At 36.4% G+C, this 23,700-nt stretch overlaps 1 protein-coding gene across 1 annotated transcript in view; it reads right to left on the bottom strand.

Moving 5' to 3' along the window:
• Nucleotides 1-23,682, bottom strand: part of LOC139977294 (uncharacterized) — a 152,880-nt gene extending 129,198 nt beyond the window's left edge. Inside the window, exons 1-15 of the mRNA XM_071986581.1 lie at nt 23,547-23,682; nt 21,734-21,876; nt 20,292-20,532; nt 19,712-19,834; nt 19,095-19,220; nt 16,478-16,699; nt 15,800-15,948; nt 14,819-14,930; nt 14,463-14,584; nt 4,554-4,763; nt 4,006-4,237; nt 3,188-3,475; nt 1,744-1,926; nt 1,387-1,549; nt 446-573 (exon numbers count right to left, since the gene is read on the bottom strand). Coding sequence (XP_071842682.1) covers nt 446-573; nt 1,387-1,549; nt 1,744-1,926; nt 3,188-3,475; nt 4,006-4,237; nt 4,554-4,763; nt 14,463-14,584; nt 14,819-14,930; nt 15,800-15,948; nt 16,478-16,699; nt 19,095-19,220; nt 19,712-19,834; nt 20,292-20,532; nt 21,734-21,837 — 2,403 coding nt within the window. The 5' untranslated portion in view covers nt 21,838-21,876; nt 23,547-23,682. The remainder of the gene's footprint in view (nt 1-445; nt 574-1,386; nt 1,550-1,743; nt 1,927-3,187; nt 3,476-4,005; nt 4,238-4,553; nt 4,764-14,462; nt 14,585-14,818; nt 14,931-15,799; nt 15,949-16,477; nt 16,700-19,094; nt 19,221-19,711; nt 19,835-20,291; nt 20,533-21,733; nt 21,877-23,546) is intronic.
• Between the last annotated feature and the right edge of the window lie 18 nt (nt 23,683-23,700).

Here is a 23,700-nt window from a genome sequence, read left to right as displayed (position 1 = left end):
GTGAAGGAATATTTAACTGATACCCAACAATCAAAACAACAATACAAATCAAACGTAAGCAGTTGTACAAACCCAAGGATAGTTTTATCTACTCCTGTGTAACATTTACAGAAGAAATACTCATTAAATAATCAATTACTCTTCACATTAACTCAAAAAGAAAATGCAGCAACCTAACAGGGCTTTCTGATCTACTAATTTAAAACTAATTTTCCAATTCCCTGTCCTGCTATGTTCCAAGTGAAGGGTCAGTTGAAGCAATGAACCTCAGCACTGTGTTCTACATGTATCCTGGGATAGATTAGAACATGTGCAACTAAGATCTTGCTGGTCCCTCCTCTTTCCTAATATAGATTATCTCTACATTAATAATGTTTCACACACACAAAGTGTCTTTGCATTATAATTATATGATAGCACTGGTAAACAGAAGTATTAGACTTACATGATCAATCTTGGCCAGTTTTCTGTCAAAGAGTGGCTTTTCAAAGTCCACCATAGATTTCATGGCTGAATTGTACTTGGACACAATGGTAGCTAGTCTGGCTGCAGTAGTTCTTAAAGTGGCTGCATCTGAAAGCACCATGGAGACTATTAATAAGATGACACTGAGTGTGATGATATAAACTTGGCAGGGTCATACACCACCCAACTTAACATATATGGTAGTACCAAAGTCTCTAAATCAGAGTTGATAATAATCTATTTCACATCTTATAACATATAGTATTCTGATTCAGCAATTTGTATGTACCTTACAGCCAGTCCCTCTTGTAACATAAGTTAAGTAACTACCAAACTTTGCAGGTTAGAGAGCCTTATGTTACATCCTCTGGATAGAGAGCCTAATGTTACATCCTAGCATGCTCTTCAGAGACTGGATAAGTTAGTATCTGATGAAGATCCTTTACTGCATGTTTTCTTTTTCCTCATGAGCATCATTTACAATATTCTAATATATATATATATATATATATGCATAAGTGCCTGTGTAATATAGTATAGGTACTCATAAATTAAAGTAAGATTTGTTTTGCCTCTAAAATTTCAGAGATTTTTTTCAATTCTCTCAACTGGAGACTTGACAAGTGGCCAAAAGTTAATGGAATATGTATTACAGTAGACATGATCATTTGTTAGGTTACCTGCATGTCTTAGTAGTTTAGTAGTATACATGTGCCTTAGCCTTAAGTTACCTGCATGTCTTTATACTCTAGACAATATACATGTGCCTTAGCAAGGTACCTGCATTTCTTAGTATCAATGCAATATAATTTTGCCTTTTAGAAGTTACCTGCATGTCTTAATATCCCTCTCAATTTAATTGTGCTTTAAGTTACCTGCATGTCTTAATATCCCTCTCAATTTAATTGTGCTTTAAGTTACCTGCATGTCTCAATAGTTCTCGGACAACATCAGGGAGCTTTACATTGAAAGGTTCCTTAGAAAGGTAGTGAACTTCTCGTAAGAGCAAAAGTAGGGTAGGGTCAAGGTTGACATGAAGAATCTGTGGCCTTCCTTCCATCTCCTCATCAAAGTCATCAGAAATCTGACCAAGTAAAAGATCACAAAACAAACATCTTACCTGGTCTCATGTATAGCTTACTTTAGTGTGTTTTATTAGAATTTGTATTCACTAGTTAAATGTACCTAATGTCTTATAGACAAGTCAGTCTCTTTAAAGGCCAAGAAAGGAGCACTGAAGCACTTGCTATATTTTATCATGGATGACTGTTTACTTACCAGCAATGGCTGCTTGAGGCGATCTCTAAGGTCATTGTAAAGCTGCACTTGCCATTCCATGATGGAGTTTTCTTCAAAGGTTTCAAAGTCCTTGAGAGTATCAGCGTAAATGTCTCTGAGGTGCCAGCCGGCATCTCCCTCCAATGAATGAGGACTGATCCTTTTCAACTTTTCCATGGGCTCCTATCAAATATCAGATCAGTTCATTCTTAGTTTCAAATTTAATAATACTGAAGTCTGCCATCAAACTCAAACCTTCCATCTTCACTGATGTAACAACAACCAACAACAGACTGCAGACAAACATGCAGGCCTCACAATTATGGCTATTAACTGGCTAATTACCAGAAGATGTAGCTGTTTGCCAGTAGCAGAAAGTCACTGGGATTATCTGCCTGTGGACATTATTGAATCGAAACATGTGAACAATTGTCAGTCAGTATGATTCACATACTTAAAACAAACAAGATTCACTGCTTATTATCAGCAATATTATTGGGCTGGTCACAAACCAACTGCTCTCAGCTGATGTGTCTTGTAATTCAGAAAAATGACAGTGAGATCTTAATTTTTACACTTTTTAAGCACTGCCAATGTTTAGCTAGTGGCTAATCTTGTCTAACGTTAGGCCTGACATAGTTTGACAAAAGGTAATCATTACATAATACATAGACAGTAACAACAAATGTGAACTAGGATACATGTGAACTCAGACAAATGTGAACCAAAAAAATGTGAACTAGGATATATGTGAACTAGGACAAATGTGAACTAGGACAAATGTGAACTAGGGCAAATGTGAACTAGGGCAAATGTGAACTAAGGCAAATGTGAACTAGGGCAAATGTGAATTAGGGCAAATGTGAATTAGGGCAAATGTGAACCAGGGCATATGTGAACTAGAGAAAAGGTGAACTATGGCAAATGTTAACAAGGGCAAATGTGAACTAGGGCAAATGTGAATTAGGGCAAATGTGAACCAGGGCATATGTGAACTAGAGAAAAGGTGAACTAGGGCAAATTTGAACTAGGATGTCAACTGGGGAAAAGGAGAACTGTGAATTAGGGCAAATGTTAACTAGGGAAAATGTGAACCTGGGCAAATGTAAACTAGGACTAATGTATACTAGGACAAGAACATATTACATTTAATTTAAAACAAGCCCTTCTTTTCCTTTTTTAGGTTCTTTGCCCCTCCCTTATCCCTCATTCTATTGGTAAATGTCCTATAATCAATTATGTATAATTACATTAATGTACCATCTACAAAGTTATGCCTTCTACTGTTAGAAAAGAGAACCAACTTTCCAATCTATGCAGCACAAAACGTTATAAAATTTGGACCCCTAATAGAAAACATAGCATGATTCAGACATTCAGTAAATGCTAACATCATATCTGTGAAAGCACACCCCATAGCTATAGATGAAGACATTATCCATACCTTTATTCTCCTCTGTAGTGCCCTGACCCAGGTCATACAGCTAACAATGGGAGGCAGGTTGATGTGGAGTGGTGGGGAATTCATCTTTGCTATGAACATGGACCTCACAGCAATTAATTCATCAGTAAATGAATTAATCAGCTGTTTATCTTTATCCTTCAGATACTCCTGTACCATCTCCCTACCGCTGACCCCCTCAAAGACCTCCAACAGCCTCAGTTGAGCCCCTATGGTGGGACACTGCTGGAAACTTTGACGCAGAACAGTTGCCAACCTTCTCTCCAAATCCTGCAATATGATAGATTAATGAGCAATCTATTATAATCCATTGCCTAAACACATCACTCAGGAAGCAGTGCCTTAGTATATTAGACTGTGATTGGTTTCATACTTATTAACAAAATGTGTATGATAGATGAATTTAAAAACTAGTCAAAACCTTTCTATTTAGATCTGCATTCCATTAACCGTGCTTTCTATACTATTTATATTGTCACATTGTTACAACGCAATTCCATTTTGCATTTATAGCGCTTTTAAAATTTTTCACATTTATATATATTTTAAATTTTAAGATTTTGTTTGTATAATTTTCGATTTCCCATTTGCAGTTTTTATACAATTTATTATCAGATTGTATATAACAAATTTTCTATCCTTTTTATACCTTACATTATCGATTTATATATTTGTATATCATGTGTGAATGCATTTTACTGTAAAGCGCCTTAGAGCAATTTCTGATTGGATAAGGCGCTATAGAAATTTTGTAAAATAAATAAATAAATATTAGTTATAAATACAGGTAGCCGCCTTACCTTTACTACAGATCTGAAATGGAAGAAGCCCTTCTCAAATGTATGATTATCTCTAACATCCAAGATGTCCTCAACCACATTGCCAAACATCTCCATTGAGGATGTGAATTCTTGGTGTATTTCCCGTACAAGCGCATCTAAGCCTTTCGTACCGGCACCCCCAACCTCAGCTGTCTTTTGAAGGAGGTTAAAATGACGGGTGGTTTGAACGAGTTCAAGCAGGTCATTACACCTAATAAAGAAACAAAGAAATAAAATATGAGATGCTTCTAATCTTGCCCATCATTAAGCCCAGTGTTGACATTAGTAGTATAGACCAGTGTTGACATTAGTAGTATAGCCCAGTGTTGACATTAGTAGTATAGCCCAGTGTTGACATCAGTACCATAGCCCAGTGTTGATATCAAACTACTATTTATTCTGGATAAGTAGATTCACATACTTTTGTTTCCTAGGTCTGACATAAATACTTATTTCCAGGACTTTTCTTTTGTTTTTAAAGGTTTTAATAGTGAAAGTGACTTTTTTAGAAATCTATTTGGAATTACCTTTCCATAAAGCTGTTCATGAGATTGAAGCAAGGTGCATTTCTTGCAGGCCAGGGTGAGTCCTCCCATTCATCGTCCCCTATGGTGGTAATATTAGCCCTACCACTGGATTGCCGCCACATCTCTGCTGACTTGCGAGAGGAGAGCTTCTTTTGGTTGGTGTTGTAGAGTTTGTTGGTGTATAATACTCCTTTGGGAGGATTTAAATTCCTAAAAAAAAATACCAGAGTAAATATAAATAAACAATACAAAACTGTACATTAGAAAATGACATGAATAACAAAACTCATAGCGAAACATCTTGACCAGAGCAACAGCAACATGAGCAAAGGATATTAGATTGAGAATGCTACCAATAATTATTAAGAATGGCAGAAAATTTCTCTTATGCTCACACTGTTAAACCACCCCTCCTCTGTAAAGTAGAGAATATATTTACTCGCTACTGAGTTAAATGCATGTATTAAAAATCCAATCAAGCTATACTACTATTATGTAGAATTTATCTGTCTGCCCAGCTCTCAGTAATATCAATCAATATTACAACCATCTACATCACATTATCTCCTATTTGACAAGATCAGAGAACCTTCCTACATCAGATAGATAGCATTACCGTGGTTTCATCTGTCTGCCCAGCTCTCAGTAACATCAATCAATATTACAACCATCTAAATCACATTATCTCCTATCTGACAAGATCAGAGAACCTTCCTACATCAGATAGATAACATTACCATGGTTTCATCTATCTGCCCAGCTCTCAGTAACATCAATCAATATTACAACCATCTAAATCATAGTATCTCCTATCTGACAAGATCAGAGAACCTTCCTACATCAGATAGATAACATTACCATGGTTTCATCTGTCTGCCCAGCTCTCAGTAACATCAATCAATATTACAACCATCTTAATCACATTATCTCCTATCTGACAAGATCAGAGAACCTTCCTACATCAGATAGATAACATTACCATGGTTTCATCTGTCTGCCCAGCTCTCAGTAACATCAGTCAATATTACAACCATCTTAATCACATTATCTCCTATCTGACAAGATCAGAGAACCTTCCTACATCAGATAGATAACATTACCATGGTTTCATCTGTCTGCCCAGCTCTCAGTAACATCAATCAATATTACAACCATCTAAATCACATTATCTCCTATCTGACAAGATCAGAGAACCTTCCTACATCAGATAGATAACATTACCATGGTTTCATCTGTCTGCCCAGCTCTCAGTAACATCAATCAATATTACAACCATCTTAATCACATTATCTCCTATCTGACAAGATCAGAGAACCTTCCTACATCAGATAGATAACATTACCATGGTTTCATCTGTCTGCCCAGCTCTCAGTAACATCAATCAATATTACAACCATCTAAATCACATTATCTCCTATCTGACAAGATCAGAGAACCTTCCTACATCAGATAGATAACATTACCATGGTTTCATCTGTCTGCCCAGCTCTCAGTAACATCAATCAATATTACAACCATCTTAATCACATTATCTCCTATCTGACAAGATCAGAGAACCTTCCTACATCAGATAGATAACATTACCATGGTTTCATCTGTCTGCCCAGCTCTCAGTAACATCAGTCAATATTACAACCATCTTAATCACATTATCTCCTATCTGACAAGATCAGAGAACCTTCCTACATCAGATAGATAACATTACCATGGTTTCATCTGTCTGCCCAGCTCTCAGTAACATCAATCAATATTACAACCATCTAAATCACATTATCTCCTATCTGACAAGATCAGAGAACCTTCCTACATCAGATAGATAACATTACCATGGTTTCATCTGTCTGCCCAGCTCTCAGTAACATCAATCAATATTACAACCATCTAAATCACATTATCTCCTATCTGACAAGATCAGAGAACCTTCCTACATCAGATAGATAACATTACCATGGTTTCATCTGTCTGCCCAGCTCTCAGTAACATCAATCAATATTACAACCATCTTAATCACATTATCTCCTATCTGACAAGATCAGAGAACCTTCCTACATCAGATAGATAACATTACCATGGTTTCATCTGTCTGCCCAGCTCTCAGTAACATCAGTCAATATTACAACCATCTTAATCACATTATCTCCTATCTGACAAGATCAGAGAACCTTCCTACATCAGATAGATAACATTACCATGGTTTCATCTGTCTGCCCAGCTCTCAGTAACATCAATCAATATTACAACCATCTTAATCACATTATCTCCTATCTGACAAGATCAGAGAACCTTCCTACATCAGATAGATAACATTACCATGGTTTCATCTGTCTGCCCAGCTCTCAGTAACATCAATCAATATTACAACCATCTTAATCACATTATCTCCTATCTGACAAGATCAGAGAACCTTCCTACATCAGATAGATAACATTACCATGGTTTCATCTGTCTGCCCAGCTCTCAGTAACATCAGTCAATATTACAACCATCTTAATCACATTATCTCCTATCTGACAAGATCAGAGAACCTTCCTACATCAGATAGATAACATTACCATGGTTTCATCTGTCTGCCCAGCTCTCAGTAACATCAATCAATATTACAACCATCTAAATCACATTATCTCCTATCTGACAAGATCAGAGAACCTTCCTACATCAGATAGATAACATTACCATGGTTTCATCTGTCTGCCCAGCTCTCAGTAACATCAGTCAATATTACAACCATCTTAATCACATTATCTCCTATCTGACAAGATCAGAGAACCTTCCTACATCAGATAGATAACATTACCATGGTTTCATCTGTCTGCCCAGCTCTCAGTAACATCAGTCAATATTACAACCATCTTAATCACATTATCTCCTTCCTGACAAGATCAGAGAACCTTCCTACATCAGATAGATAACATTACCATGGTTTCATCTGTCTGCCCAGCTCTCAGTAACATCAGTCAATATTACAACCATCTTAATCACATTATCTCCTATCTGACAAGATCAGAGAACCTTCCTACATCAGATAGATAACATTACCATGGTTTCATCTGTCTGCCCAGCTCTCAGTAACATCAGTCAATATTACAACCATCTTAATCACATTATCTCCTTCCTGACAAGATCAGAGAACCTTCCTACATCAGATAGATAACATTACCATGGTTTCATCTGTCTGCCCAGCTCTCAGTAACATCAATCAATATTACAACCATCTTAATCACATTATCTCCTATCTGACAAGATCAGAGAACCTTCCTACATCAGATAGATAACATTACCATGGTTTCATCTGTCTGCCCAGCTCTCAGTAACATCAGTCAATATTACAACCATCTTAATCACATTATCTCCTATCTGACAAGATCAGAGAACCTTCCTACATCAGATAGATAACATTACCATGGTTTCATCTGTCTGCCCAGCTCTCAGTAACATCAGTCAATATTACAACCATCTAAATCACATTATCTCCTATCTGACAAGATCAGAGAACCTTCCTACATCAGATAGATAACATTACCATGGTTTCATCTGTCTGCCCAGCTCTCAGTAACATCAATCAATATTACAACCATCTAAATCACATTATCTCCTATCTGACAAGATCAGAGAACCTTCCTACATCAGATAGATAACATTACCATGGTTTCATCTGTCTGCCCAGCTCTCAGTAACATCAATCAATATTACAACCATCTTAATCACATTATCTCCTATCTGACAAGATCAGAGAACCTTCCTACATCAGATAGATAACATTACCATGGTTTCATCTGTCTGCCCAGCTCTCAGTAACATCAATCAATATTACAACCATCTTAATCACATTATCTCCTATCTGACAAGATCAGAGAACCTTCCTACATCAGATAGATAACATTACCATGGTTTCATCTGTCTGCCCAGCTCTCAGTAACATCAGTCAATATTACAACCATCTTAATCACATTATCTCCTATCTGACAAGATCAGAGAACCTTCCTACATCAGATAGATAACATTACCATGGTTTCATCTGTCTGCCCAGCTCTCAGTAACATCAGTCAATATTACAACCATCTAAATCACATTATCTCCTATCTGACAAGATCAGAGAACCTTCCTACATCAGATAGATAACATTACCATGGTTTCATCTGTCTGCCCAGCTCTCAGTAACATCAGTCAATATTACAACCATCTTAATCACATTATCTCCTATCTGACAAGATCAGAGAACCTTCCTACATCAGATAGATAACATTACCATGGTTTCATCTGTCTGCCCAGCTCTCAGTAACATCAGTCAATATTACAACCATCTTAATCACATTATCTCCTATCTGACAAGATCAGAGAACCTTCCTACATCAGATAGATAACATTACCATGGTTTCATCTGTCTGCCCAGCTCTCAGTAACATCAATCAATATTACAACCATCTTAATCACATTATCTCCTATCTGACAAGATCAGAGAACCTTCCTACATCAGATAGATAACATTACCATGGTTTCATCTGTCTGCCCAGCTCTCAGTAACATCAATCAATATTACAACCATCTTAATCACATTATCTCCTATCTGACAAGATCAGAGAACCTTCCTACATCAGATAGATAACATTACCATGGTTTCATCTGTCTGCCCAGCTCTCAGTAACATCAATCAATATTACAACCATCTTAATCACATTATCTCCTATCTGACAAGATCAGAGAACCTTCCTACATCAGATAGATAACATTACCATGGTTTCATCTGTCTGCCCAGCTCTCAGTAACATCAGTCAATATTACAACCATCTTAATCACATTATCTCCTATCTGACAAGATCAGAGAACCTTCCTACATCAGATAGATAACATTACCATGGTTTCATCTGTCTGCCCAGCTCTCAGTAACATCAATCAATATTACAACCATCTAAATCACATTATCTCCTATCTGACAAGATCAGAGAACCTTCCTACATCAGATAGATAACATTACCATGGTTTCATCTGTCTGCCCAGCTCTCAGTAACATCAATCAATATTACAACCATCTTAATCACATTATCTCCTATCTGACAAGATCAGAGAACCTTCCTACATCAGATAGATAACATTACCATGGTTTCATCTGTCTGCCCAGCTCTCAGTAACATCAATCAATATTACAACCATCTAAATCACATTATCTCCTATCTGACAAGATCAGAGAACCTTCCTACATCAGATAGATAACATTACCATGGTTTCATCTGTCTGCCCAGCTCTCAGTAACATCAATCAATATTACAACCATCTTAATCACATTATCTCCTATCTGACAAGATCAGAGAACCTTCCTACATCAGATAGATAACATTACCATGGTTTCATCTGTCTGCCCAGCTCTCAGTAACATCAGTCAATATTACAACCATCTTAATCACATTATCTCCTATCTGACAAGATCAGAGAACATTCCTACATCAGATAGATAACATTACCATGGTTTCATCTGTCTGCCCAGCTCTCAGTAACATCAGTCAATATTACAACCATCTTAATCACATTATCTCCTATCTGACAAGATCAGAGAACCTTCCTACATCAGATAGATAACATTACCATGGTTTCATCTGTCTGCCCAGCTCTCAGTAACATCAATCAATATTACAACCATCTAAATCACATTATCTCCTATCTGACAAGATCAGAGAACCTTCCTACATCAGATAGATAACATTACCATGGTTTCATCTGTCTGCCCAGCTCTCAGTAACATCAGTCAATATTACAACCATCTTAATCACATTATCTCCTATCTGACAAGATCAGAGAACCTTCCTACATCAGATAGATAACATTACCATGGTTTCATCTGTCTGCCCAGCTCTCAGTAACATCAATCAATATTACAACCATCTTAATCACATTATCTCCTATCTGACAAGATCAGAGAACCTTCCTACATCAGATAGATAACATTACCATGGTTTCATCTGTCTGCCCAGCTCTCAGTAACATCAGTCAATATTACAACCATCTTAATCACATTATCTCCTATCTGACAAGATCAGAGAACCTTCCTACATCAGATAGATAACATTACCATGGTTTCATCTGTCTGCCCAGCTCTCAGTAACATCAATCAATATTACAACCATCTAAATCACATTATCTCCTATCTGACAAGATCAGAGAACATTCCTACATCAGATAGATAACATTACCATGGTTTCATCTGTCTGCCCAGCTCTCAGTAACATCAATCAATATTACAACCATCTAAATCACATTATCTCCTATCTGACAAGATCAGAGAACCTTCCTACATCAGATAGATAACATTACCATGGTTTCATCTGTCTGCCCAGCTCTCAGTAACATCAGTCAATATTACAACCATCTAAATCACATTATCTCCTATCTGACAAGATCAGAGAACCTTCCTACATCAGATAGATAACATTACCATGGTTTCATCTGTCTGCCCAGCTCTCAGTAACATCAGTCAATATTACAACCATCTAAATCACATTATCTCCTATCTGACCAGATCAGAGAACCTTCCTACATCAGATAGATAACATTACCATGGTTTCATCTGTCTGCCAAGCTCTCAGTAACATCAATCAATATTACAACCATCTTAATCACATTATCTCCTATCTGACAAGATCAGAGAACCTTCCTACATCAGATAGATAACATTACCATGGTTTCATCTGTCTGCCCAGCTCTCAGTAACATCAGTCAATATTACAACCATCTAAATCACATTATCTCCTATCTGACAAGATCAGAGAACCTTCCTACATCAGATAGATAACATTACCATGGTTTCATCTATCTGCCCAGCTCTCAGTAACATCAATCAATATTACAACCATCTAAATCACATTATATCCTATCTGACCAGATCAGAGAACCTTCCTACATCAGATAGATAACATTACCATGGTTTCATCTATCTGCCCAGCTCTCAGTAACATCAATCAATATTACAACCATCTAAATCACATTATCTCCTATCTGACAATATCAGAGAACCTTCCTACATCAGATAGATAACATTACCATGGTTTCATCTATCTGCCCAGCTCTCAGTAACATCAATCAATATTACAACCATCTAAATCACATTATCTCCTATCTGACAATATCAGAGAACCTTCCTACATCAGATAGATAACATTACCATGGTTTCATCTATCTGCCCAGCTCTCAGTAACATCAATCAATATTACAACCATCTAAATCACATTATCTCCTATCTGACAAGATCAGAGAACCTTCCTACATCAGATAGATAACATTACCATGGTTTCATCTGTCTGCCCAGCTCTCAGTAACATCAATCAATATTACAACCATCTAAATCACATTATATCCTATCTGACCAGATCAGAGAACCTTCCTACATCAGATAGATAACATTACCATGGTTTCATCTGTCTGCCCAGCTCTCAGTAACATCAATCAATATTACAACCATCTTAATCACATTATCTCCTATCTGACAAGATCAGAGAACCTTCCTACATCAGATAGATAACATTACCATGGTTTCATCTGTCTGCCCAGCTCTCAGTAACATCAGTCAATATTACAACCATCTAAATCACATTATCTCCTATCTGACAAGATCAGAGAACCTTCCTACATCAGATAGATAACATTACCATGGTTTCATCTGTCTGCCCAGCTCTCAGTAACATCAATCAATATTACAACCATCTAAATCACATTATATCCTATCTGACCAGATCAGAGAACCTTCCTACATCAGATAGATAACATTACCATGGTTTCATCTGTCTGCCCAGCTCTCAGTAACATCAATCAATATTACAACCATCTTAATCACATTATCTCCTATCTGACAAGATCAGAGAACCTTCCTACATCAGATAGATAACATTACCATGGTTTCATCTGTCTGCCCAGCTCTCAGTAACATCAGTCAATATTACAACCATCTTAATCACATTATCTCCTATCTGACAAGATCAGAGAACCTTCCTACATCAGATAGATAACATTACCATGGTTTCATCTGTCTGCCCAGCTCTCAGTAACATCAATCAATATTACAACCATCTAAATCACATTATCTCCTATCTGACAAGATCAGAGAACCTTCCTACATCAGATAGATAACATTACCATGGTTTCATCTGTCTGCCCAGCTCTCAGTAACATCAATCAATATTACAACCATCTAAATCACATTATATCCTATCTGACAAGATCAGAGAACCTTCCTACATCAGATAGATAACATTACCATGGTTTCATCTGTCTGCCCAGCTCTCAGTAACATCAATCAATATTACAACCATCTTAATCACATTATCTCCTATCTGACCAGATCAGAGAACCTTCCTACATCAGATAGATAACATTACCATGGTTTCATCTGTCTGCCCAGCTCTCAGTAACATCAATCAATATTACAACCATCTTAATCACATTATCTCCTATCTGACAAGATCAGAGAACCTTCCTACATCAGATAGATAACATTACCATGGTTTCATCTGTCTGCCCAGCTCTCAGTAACATCAATCAATATTACAACCATCTTAATCACATTATCTCCTATCTGACCAGATCAGAGAACCTTCCTACATCAGATAGATAACATTACCATGGTTTCATCTGTCTGCCCAGCTCTCAGTAACATCAATCAATATTACAACCATCTTAATCACATTATCTCCTATCTGACAAGATCAGAGAACCTTCCTACATCAGATAGATAACATTACCATGGTTTCATCTGTCTGCCCAGCTCTCAGTAACATCAGTCAATATTACAACCATCTAAATCACATTATCTCCTATCTGACAAGATCAGAGAACCTTCCTACATCAGATAGATAACATTACCATGGTTTCATCTGTCTGCCCAGCTCTCAGTAACATCAATCAATATTACAACCATCTAAATCACATTATCTCCTATCTGACAAGATCAGAGAACCTTCCTACATCAGATAGATAACATTACCATGGTTTCATCTGTCTGCCCAGCTCTCAGTAACATCAATCAATATTACAACCATCTAAATCACATTATCTCCTACCTGACAAGATCAGAGAACCTTCCTACATCAGATAGATAACATTACCATGGTTTCATCTGTCTGCCCAGCTCTCAGTAACATCAGTCAATATTACAACCATCTAAATCACATTATCTCCTATCTGACAAGATCAGAGAACCTTCCTACATCAGATAGATAACATTACCATGGTTTCATCTGTCTGCCCAGCTCTCAGTAACATCAGTCAATATTACAACCATCTAAATCACATTATCTCCTATCTGACAAGATCAGAGAACCTTCCTACATCAGATAGATAACATTACCATGGTTTCATCTGTCTGCCCAGCTCTCAGTAACATCAATCAATATTACAACCATCTAAATCACATTATCTCCTATCTGACAAGATCAGAGAACCTTCCTACATCAGATAGATAACATTACCATGGTTTCATCTGTCTGCCCAGTTCTCAGTAACATCAATCAATATTACAACCATCTTAATCACATTATCTCCTATCTGACAAGATCAGAGAACCTTCCTACATCAGATAGATAACATTACCATGGTTTCATCTATCTGCCCAGCTCTCAGTAACATCAATCAATATTACAACCATCTAAATCACATTATCTCCTATCTGACAAGATCAGAGAACCTTCCTACATCAGATAGATAACATTACCATGGTTTCATCTGTCTGCCCAGCTCTCAGTAACATCAATCAATATTACAACCATCTAAATCACATTATCTCCTATCTGACAAGATCAGAGAACCTTCCTACATCAGATCTATGTTTGCCTTCTTTCACTTCTCTAATCCCTTATGTACAGACAGGTCCTCATACAAACTTGTATCAGAACTATACCAACTTTGAATTATGTTCATTGGATAACGTACATAACCTCTGCCATTTCAGACACTTTGTCCTCATTGACAGCATCGGCCTTGTCCTTCATGTCTAAATATGTCCCTCTGTAAGCTGCACAAACTCTCAGAGCCTCCTTGAGACCAGCATATGACTGTAAGACAAGTTACAGAAAAGAATGGGTCATGATTTTGGTTGACTTTCTTTTTGTGTATTATTTAGTAAAATACTTTTTGAATTAATTCAGTAAAAACATTAAAGAAACATAATTACTATGCCTCACATCGAATGTAATGCCTGAGAGCTTGATAAAAGTTCACAATAAAAAAAAGAAATAAAACCTGCAAGATATTGCATCCACGAAAAATGCAGTAATGAATTTTCATACCTGAATAGTATTCTTCAAAATGTTTTTGCCTACAAATGTCTTTGCTCTGACAACCACCTCATTTGAGACTACTTCCAACAAGCTGTGAAAGTTTGCTGGATCATGGTAATACCTGTTATAAATAGAAATAGTGTCATAGTAATAATGGTAATAGAAATATTATATCATGACACCCCACACGGACAACCCAAACACTAACCTCCAATATCATTATTGAAAAATTAACCAGCTATCACTTTCTAAATACATCTGTTTATGGTCATGGACTCATGACAGGGGTTCAACACAAAAACACTCCATTCTCATTATGGCCTACTTGTTAGTCAATGAACTGTTAGTTACTACCCTGTACTATACATCTGTTTATGGTCATGGACTCATGACAGGGGTTCAACTCAAAAACACTCCATTCTTATTATGGCCTACTTGTTAAAGGTTGCTTTAAGAGAAGCATTGAGACATACTGCTAAACCAGTAGGAAGGCCTGTGACTACCTTGCTTGGAAAAATAAAGTCGCAATTTAAGGACGTTAACATTAACAATTTCAAGAAGCAATAAACCTTGCGCATGATCGTGATACGTGGCGGAGGTTAATCACTGAGCATGTCGGATAGACGAGACTCAACTTACTACTACTGTTAGTCCTTGAACTGTTAGTTACTACCCTATACTATGAAGTAGTACATGTTTCAATAAATCACAGTTTTTGCGTTAGAAGCTGATGTAGTGTTGCCTATCTCTTAAGACTTTAAAGTTGGATGTTTTGGCAGATCATCTTTTGTGATGATCTCACTTGACGATCCTATTATTCAACTATGTAATCTGGGTAGTTTGAACTTTGAAATTCATATCATTGCCTTTATTTTATTCATTCTATCAAAATAAACACAAAACATTTAGCAACATAATCATCATGATTCACTACAATCAAGTTAAATTGAGGTTTGAGGATAAGCATTTAAACATTAAAGTAGTCCTTACTTTGAATGTGACCATACCAACATCATGGTATTTAGTAACGGAGGGAAAAGTGTAAGTAAATGCTCTGGGACAGATGCAGAATGTAGATGATCAAACCATGGAAGCATTGTCTCCAGGAAACATAGGTTATCATTGGTTTCAGTCAAGGCCTGCAAAAGAATACTTCATAGGTTAATATCATATCAATATATATGGTTGATATTATATCACACACATCCACATATTAGACCTGACTATATGCATTGAATCCACTCCCAATCACATTACACTAAATGTACTACTATTTAAGTCCTATTTAATCTTTGTCAATACTGATTTGTTGATTAAATGGCTTGATTGTGTCACCTTACACTTTTCCATGACAAATGAAGGATTTACTTCCTGATACATATATGTGGCAGCTCACAGAAATCTCAAATTAAACATCAATTCCTAGTCTACAACTCTAATGCAACCAACCTACAAACTCCAGTCAAATTACTCTACGATTGAACATGTGACAATGGATGATAAAAATGTACCAATGTAGTCATTAGACTGGCAACTGATGTTGAACATAAATGTTCTACTTTGATGCATTAATACATAACATAAACAACAAATGTTAGTTTTTGAATGTTAGAATCCCTAAATAATTTATTTACCAGCTAAACAAAAGAAAGGTTTCATTTGTTTTACCTGAGCAATTTCTTTCCTAACATTGTGGAAGGATTGTGAGTAAGCACTACTAGCTTCATCCAGATTGACCAAGATATCACTAGCAACTGTTGAGTCAAGCTGTTTGTTGATGGAGACTAATTTATCTTGTCTGTTTCTCCATAAGGTGACCTCATCCACTGGAAGGGGGCATGGTCCATACAATGTGTGCAGGTCATTCAAGGGGTCATGCTTCAACACCAGCTAAAAAATAATCAAAATAGGATTGCAGGATAAGTACTAGCATTCTTCTTGTTCAAACTATAAGCCAAATTCATTGATCTAAGAAGATAAATTTATTAAAAGTACCTTCTGGTCTAACAAAGCCAAGCATCATTCTCACTAGTTCCTGGCATTTCACTCATATAGTTACATAACTATCCTACAAGATTTATTAAACATACCTCCTGGTCTAACAAAGCAAAGCATCATTCTCACTAGTTCCTGGCATTTCACTCATATAGTTACATAACTATCCTACAAGATTTATTAAACATACCTCCTGGTCTAACAAAGCAAACTAACAAAGCAAAGCATCATTCTCACTAGTTCCTGGCATTTCACTCATAGTTACATAACTATCCTGCTAGATTTATTAAACATACCTTCTGGTCAAACAAAGCAAAGCATCATTCTCACTAGTTCCTGGCATTTCACTCATAGTTACATAACTATCCTGCTAGATTTATTAAACATACCTTCTGGTCAAACAAAGCAAAGCATCATTCTCACTAGTTTCTGGCATTTCACTCATATAGTTACATAACTATCCAGCTAGATTTATTAAACATACCTCCTGGTCTAACAAAGCAAACTAACAAAGCAAAGCATCATTCTCACTAGTTCCTGGCATTTCACTCATTTAGTTACATAACTATCCTACAAGATTTTTAAACATACCTTCTGGTCTAACAAAGCAAACTAACAAAGCAAAGCATCATTCTCACTAGTTTCTGGCATTTCACTCATATACAGTAGTTACATAACTATCCTGCTAGATTTATTAAACATACCTCCTGGTCTAACAAAGCAAACTAACAAAGCAAAGCATCATTCTCACTAGTTCCTGGCATTTCACTCATTTAGTTACATAACTATCCTACAAGATTTTTAAACATACCTTCTGGTCTAACAAAGCAAAGCATCATTCTCACTAGTTCCTGGCATTTCACTCATATAGTTACATAACTATCCTACAAGATTTATTAAACATACCTCCTGGTCTAACAAAGCAAACTAACAAAGCAAAGCATCATTCTCACTAGTTTCTGGCATTTCACTCATATACAGTAGTTACATAACTATCCTGCTAGATTTATTAAACATACCTCCTGGTCTAACAAAGCAAACTAACAAAGCAAAGCATCATTCTCACTAGTTCCTGGCATTTCACTCATTTAGTTACATAACTATCCTACAAGATTTTTAAACATACCTTCTGGTCTAACAAAGCAAAGCATCATTCTCACTAGTTCCTGGCATTTCACTCATTTAGTTACATAACTATCCTACAAGATTTTTAAACATACCTTCTGGTCTAACAAAGCAAAGCATCATTCTCACTAGTTCCTGGCATTTCACTCATATAGTTACATAACTATCCTACAAGATTTATCAAACATACCTTCTGGTCTAACAAAGCAAACTAACAAAGCAAAGCATCATTCTCACTAGTTCCTGGCATTTCACTCATAGTTACATAACTATCCTGCTAGATTTATTAAACATACCTTCTGGTCAAACAAAGCAAAGCATCATTCTCACTAGTTTCTGGCATTTCACTCATATAGTTACATAACTATCCTGCTAGATTTATTAAACATACCTCCTGGTCTAACAAAGCAAAGCATCATTCTCACTAGTTTCTGGCATTTCACTCATATAGTTACATAACTATCCTGCTAGATTTATTAAACATACCTCCTGGTCTAACAAAGCAAACTAACAAAGCAAAGCATCATTCTCACTAGTTTCTGGCATTTCACTCATTTAGTTACATAACTATCCTGCTAGATTACAAGTAATGAACGCATTTTCACACAAATGCCTCTTTTCCTTACCCCAAGACGTGCAACTAGTTGGTACTAAGTCATATTGTTAAGTACTTGCAATAAACAATGCTGGCATTGATTCCTATATAGGCAAAGTTCACAAGGCTTAGGACATCTGTCTAAGATGTTTATTTATGGGTGACATTGATGATTTTGACAATAAACATTTGGTGCCAACTCATCCAATGGTTTACCATCATTTAGTGTTGTCCTGTAACTAGTTATTAATGATATGACTAGTATGATAATGCCAGGAATATGTCAATTATACCTGTTTGATGCAACACATGACAATACAGATCCTGTGTTAAGTTTGTTTCAACTTGAAGATGTGCACAGCAACGTTACATTAGAGAAAACAGTATGAGCATAATCTCAATCAATATGGCCTGAGTTTCTGCTTTGCTTAGAGGTTTTCTAATGTCACTGTATCTGCAACATATCTTTACATTACTTCTTAATTATTAACATTCATTGCTTTTCCAAAAGTGCAATGGCCAAAAAGACTCCTGATGAAAACAAAGGTTATTGATATATGGCATGCTCACCCTGATTTGCTTGATCCAACCAATAACTGATGATTCTAGCACATGAATGACAGAAGCTTGTCTGGTAGGTAACGATGCAGCCTCAGCCAATACCTCAATAGACGGAAGAGGTAGAGTGATATCACCCTAGAAACGATACAAAGATAAAGAATTATGTCAAATATTCATCACTCTTTGATTTAATGTTAGTCATAACTGATGATTCTAGCACATGAATGACAGAAGCTTGTCTGGTAGGTAACGATGCAGCCTCAGCCAATACCTCAATAGACGGAAGAGGCAGAGTGATATCACCCTAGAAACGATACAAAGACAAAGGATTATGTCAAATATTATATTCTCTTCATCACTCTTTGACTTAATGTTAGTCATAACTTATACATATAACCATAAATGTTTCCACATTCTGTGTATCATTAAATATAGTTGTTCATATTTAAGTTTTAATTTTGCCATTAAAGATGCAATCATAGGCCAATACAGAGAACATAATGTGACCAATTATTGCTGAATAATTGTAGAGTGCAGTTCTTTTCATGAGAGTTTTCATGCTGTAATATCATCCAAAGAATTGAACTCTGTAACAAATTAAAAGGTTGCAGAAGATCCATATTTACCTTTGTGTATCCATCTGTTACTTCAGTTGTACCCATTAGTCTGTGTAGGATATCCATCAGCTTATCTGCACTGACTTTCCCATACGTCTGAGTACCATCAGTACACAACAATGGAAGATAAACCTATTAAAGAAAGAATCATGTATGCTGAATACAAGGTTTTACTACATAATGTACATAGTTTCATCAACCCTACAATCAGAGATGTCCCCCCCCCTCCCCCCGGTCTGAGTATCATCAGTACACAACAATGGAAGATAAACCTGCCAAAGAAAGAATCATGTATACTGAATACAAGGTTTTACTACATAATGGTAGTTTCATCAACCCTACAATCAGAGATGTCCCCCAACCCCCCCCCCCCCTGGTCTGAGTACCATCAGTACACAACAATGGAAGATAAACCTATTAAAGAAAGAATCATGTATACTGAATACAAGGTTTTACTACATAATGAAGGTAGTTTCATCAACCCTACAATCAGAGAAGCTTCCCCCTCCCTTTCCCCCCTCCCCACATTTGTACATGTACATTATGTGCCAATGCAATCACCATCATAGCAGCAGCAGTAAATATTCACCTCTTTAGCCAGAAGATCTAGTTGTTTGAGGACAATCGTTTCACAATCTGCAAACACAACATCAGTCCGAATATTATCCTTTGTGAGTTTGGTTGCTTGGCTGGTCTTGAGGAAGAATACTGCTTTGCTCCTCACATTAACAGGAGGTTCCAAGGAGGACACCAGGGTGGACTTAGGCTCCTTTGTGTACACAAACAATCGACGGACATCTTCATTATTGCAAAACTCCAAGAAAGCATTTCTGTAGGATATTAATTTAAAGCATAAAGAGAGTTCACTTACTTTCACAGACAGACAATATATTCACAACCAAATTGTTGCTGGAATAGCATTTAACTAAATTCCAGGCCTGTCAACTTCAATGTCAGTATTAATTCGTAGGTTTGCGTATTAATTCTTAGGTTTGCTGATGGCCTGACAATAACAAAGGCGGTTGTTTATTCACTCCCAACCAAGAAATATGAATTCTAACTTTGAAAATACTTAATATAGTAAAATGTGAAATTATTCACTTCTGAAGAGGTAAATTGCATTTTAACATTGTACAGCCACATCTGCTGCTACATTGCCATGTTCTAACCCATAACATCTGATGATGTTAACGATAACTACAGTATGGGTATATGGCTGGATACACTAACCCATAACATCTGATGATGTTAACGATAACTACAGTATGGGTATATGGCTGGATACACTAACCCATAACATCTGATGATGTTAAAGATAACTACAGTATGGGTATATGGCTGGATACACTAACCCATAACATCTGATGATGTTAAAGATAACTACAGTATGGGTATATGGCTGGATACACTAACCCATAACATCTGATGATGTTAAAGATAACTACAGTATGGGTATATGGCTGGATACACTAACCCATAACATCTGATGATGTTAAAGATAACTACAGTATGGGTATATGGCTGGATACACTAACCCATAACATCTGATGATGTTAAAGATAACTACAGTATGGGTATATGGCTGGATACACAAATATTTGGATTGCTGAGAGTAGAACATTGATCAATAATATTAATGAAGTGACATAGAACAAAACAAGAACACTGACAGAATTAGGTTATTAGTTCACACTTTGTTGCAGTTTCATGTACATATACAGTATGCTTGTGAGAGATTGTATGTGATGAATGATAAATAAATCCTGGCTACTGAACTCTTTGTATGCACCTTTGATTGGTACTACATATATTCAAGGTTTCTATCACTATTTTCTGAGTTCTACATGTATGTTTGTATTTTTTTGGTTTGTCTAATGCTTTGACCAACATTCCAGCCATTTAGATCCTTACACTCTGTCAGCCTACTGAGAAGCATTATTACATCACCATTTCAATCTTCTGGTACAATTTTATACTTCTAAATGAAACATCACAGTATATGATGATGAGCTTTAATGTTTATAGCCAAACCTGTTCTCGTTCCCTGCAAATAAAGCTTTCAAATCATCGTTCCGTGGCCTCAGACTGGAGGTTATCCGTGTTTCCAAAAAGCGGAGACGCTCATCAACCTCCATTGTCTTGTTCCTTAGTCACACAAGATTGGTTTTCTTTTGCTACAATAAAGAAAATAAATGAACATAAGCTTAGGCTTCATGGCATTGCCAAAGTTTATTGATTGACCATGGTCAGTAGTTTGTGAACTCTATAAGCTAGTTACTGGTTTAATGGTTAATTAAGCTTCAAAATGTCCAGCAAATAATAATGGTGTAGGATAAATTCACCATAGAAAGAGCATGATTGTTATTTTAAGATACAGTAGCAGTGATGCAGTGCTCTACAATATTTTCAGAAGTAGTACTCTGTCAAGTTTTTTTTGTCCTGAGTTTGTGGTAGTCTGATAACATTTAGAGAAAGTCTGTAACATTTTTTTTTTAAAACACTATCAAAATTTGCTTCCAGAAGGTGTTAATAAAAGTGTGTAAATCATTTGTACCCAGCTTAATGTGGCTGTGCACTCCTCATAATGATAAGGCCTCCTCATCAAAATTTAAATCATAAAACATTTTATGCAATGATTATGAATCTAGCCATTACATTATTTGCAGTAGCATTCTTACTATTTTATATGAACAATCACATTCCCCACCACATTGATATGCATGAAAGTGTGTGTTGTGCAGTTTGTTGGAAAAACACTAGCCTTTCCTTCCAGTTACTTCTGGGGTATGATTCATTACTCTGTTTGACCAAAATCAAACTGAGCTGAACAGAAATGTATAAAGATGACGTAGGCCTAGTGTGATGAATAAAACGGATATCATGCGGACACGACAGTGGTGTATCCTGACAAAGAATTTAACTACCCATAAAGTGTATATCAGGACCAAAACGATCAGTTTCTTCAATTTTCTCATTTACATCAAAAAATTATCCTAATTACAGGTGTCACATGGTATATTCAGGCTTACTTGTGCTGTGTCCATTGTACAAAAAAGTGCTAGACTAGTAAAATTTATTTTACTGGGTGGCAGAGAAAGAAGGCAATTTTGAATGTCGGGAGCCTGACAGTCTTTTGAAGTTTGGTAGCCCAAATAGAGCAATAAGGAGCACTGGGCACCCAGTACATAGGATTTTTCAAGCCCAAGGTGATGGCAATCTCGCTTAGTTTACTCAGTGGTTTAGTTCTATCCTTCACTATGTAATTTCTTCGATCACTGGACCAGATTTCATCAGAAATAAAAGAATTATACTTGTAATGTCCGTAGTCAAACTGCTCGAAGAAAGGACAAATTTCCATAACTATTGAATTGAAGTTTGCTGTATAATTCCACTTAGTAAATGGGTGTCACTTCCCAAAGTATCACAAAATATAAAGATGGTGTTCCTTGTTTCACTGTGGCAATTTGGACCAGTTCTGTAACGGCTTTGCAGACCAAAATTGCGACTGAAAATGTGGTTACAATTTGACTTAATAACACACGAACTAGGCCTAGTGCCTATTAGTATTACTGTGCAACTGCATATACAGTAACACAGTACGACAATGTAGGGTACACGCAAACCACCATACTACTAATAAGAACGTCAGCAGCCTAACTAAAAATCCCAGCACTAAGTTTCAGAGACTAACCTAGCTTAGTGTTAATCTAATAGTAATAACGTTAATGAGTCGATTGTTTTTAACAGGTCTAGGTTAGCCTAAAGCTTGATATGAACAAACTTCTATTCGACACATGTATTGAGACCCTCATCAAGCTTCATCTCACAGACAAGGTGAACTTACTGCATTATTTATTAGTTTTCTACTCGCGTTCATAAATAACAGTGGAGAATATTATGATTGTTGTAAAGTTTAACGGTCGGTCCGGTTGCTAACGAAGCTTCGCCTCACTAGTGATGTATTGCCATTTCAGCAATAATATTTCGTCAAAACATAG

The sequence above is a fragment of the Apostichopus japonicus genome, chromosome 12 (genome assembly GCF_037975245.1).
Source record: "Apostichopus japonicus isolate 1M-3 chromosome 12, ASM3797524v1, whole genome shotgun sequence".
Classification (NCBI taxonomy): domain Eukaryota; kingdom Metazoa; phylum Echinodermata; class Holothuroidea; order Aspidochirotida; family Stichopodidae; genus Apostichopus; species Apostichopus japonicus.
This window is presented reverse-complemented; position numbering and strand designations above follow the sequence as displayed.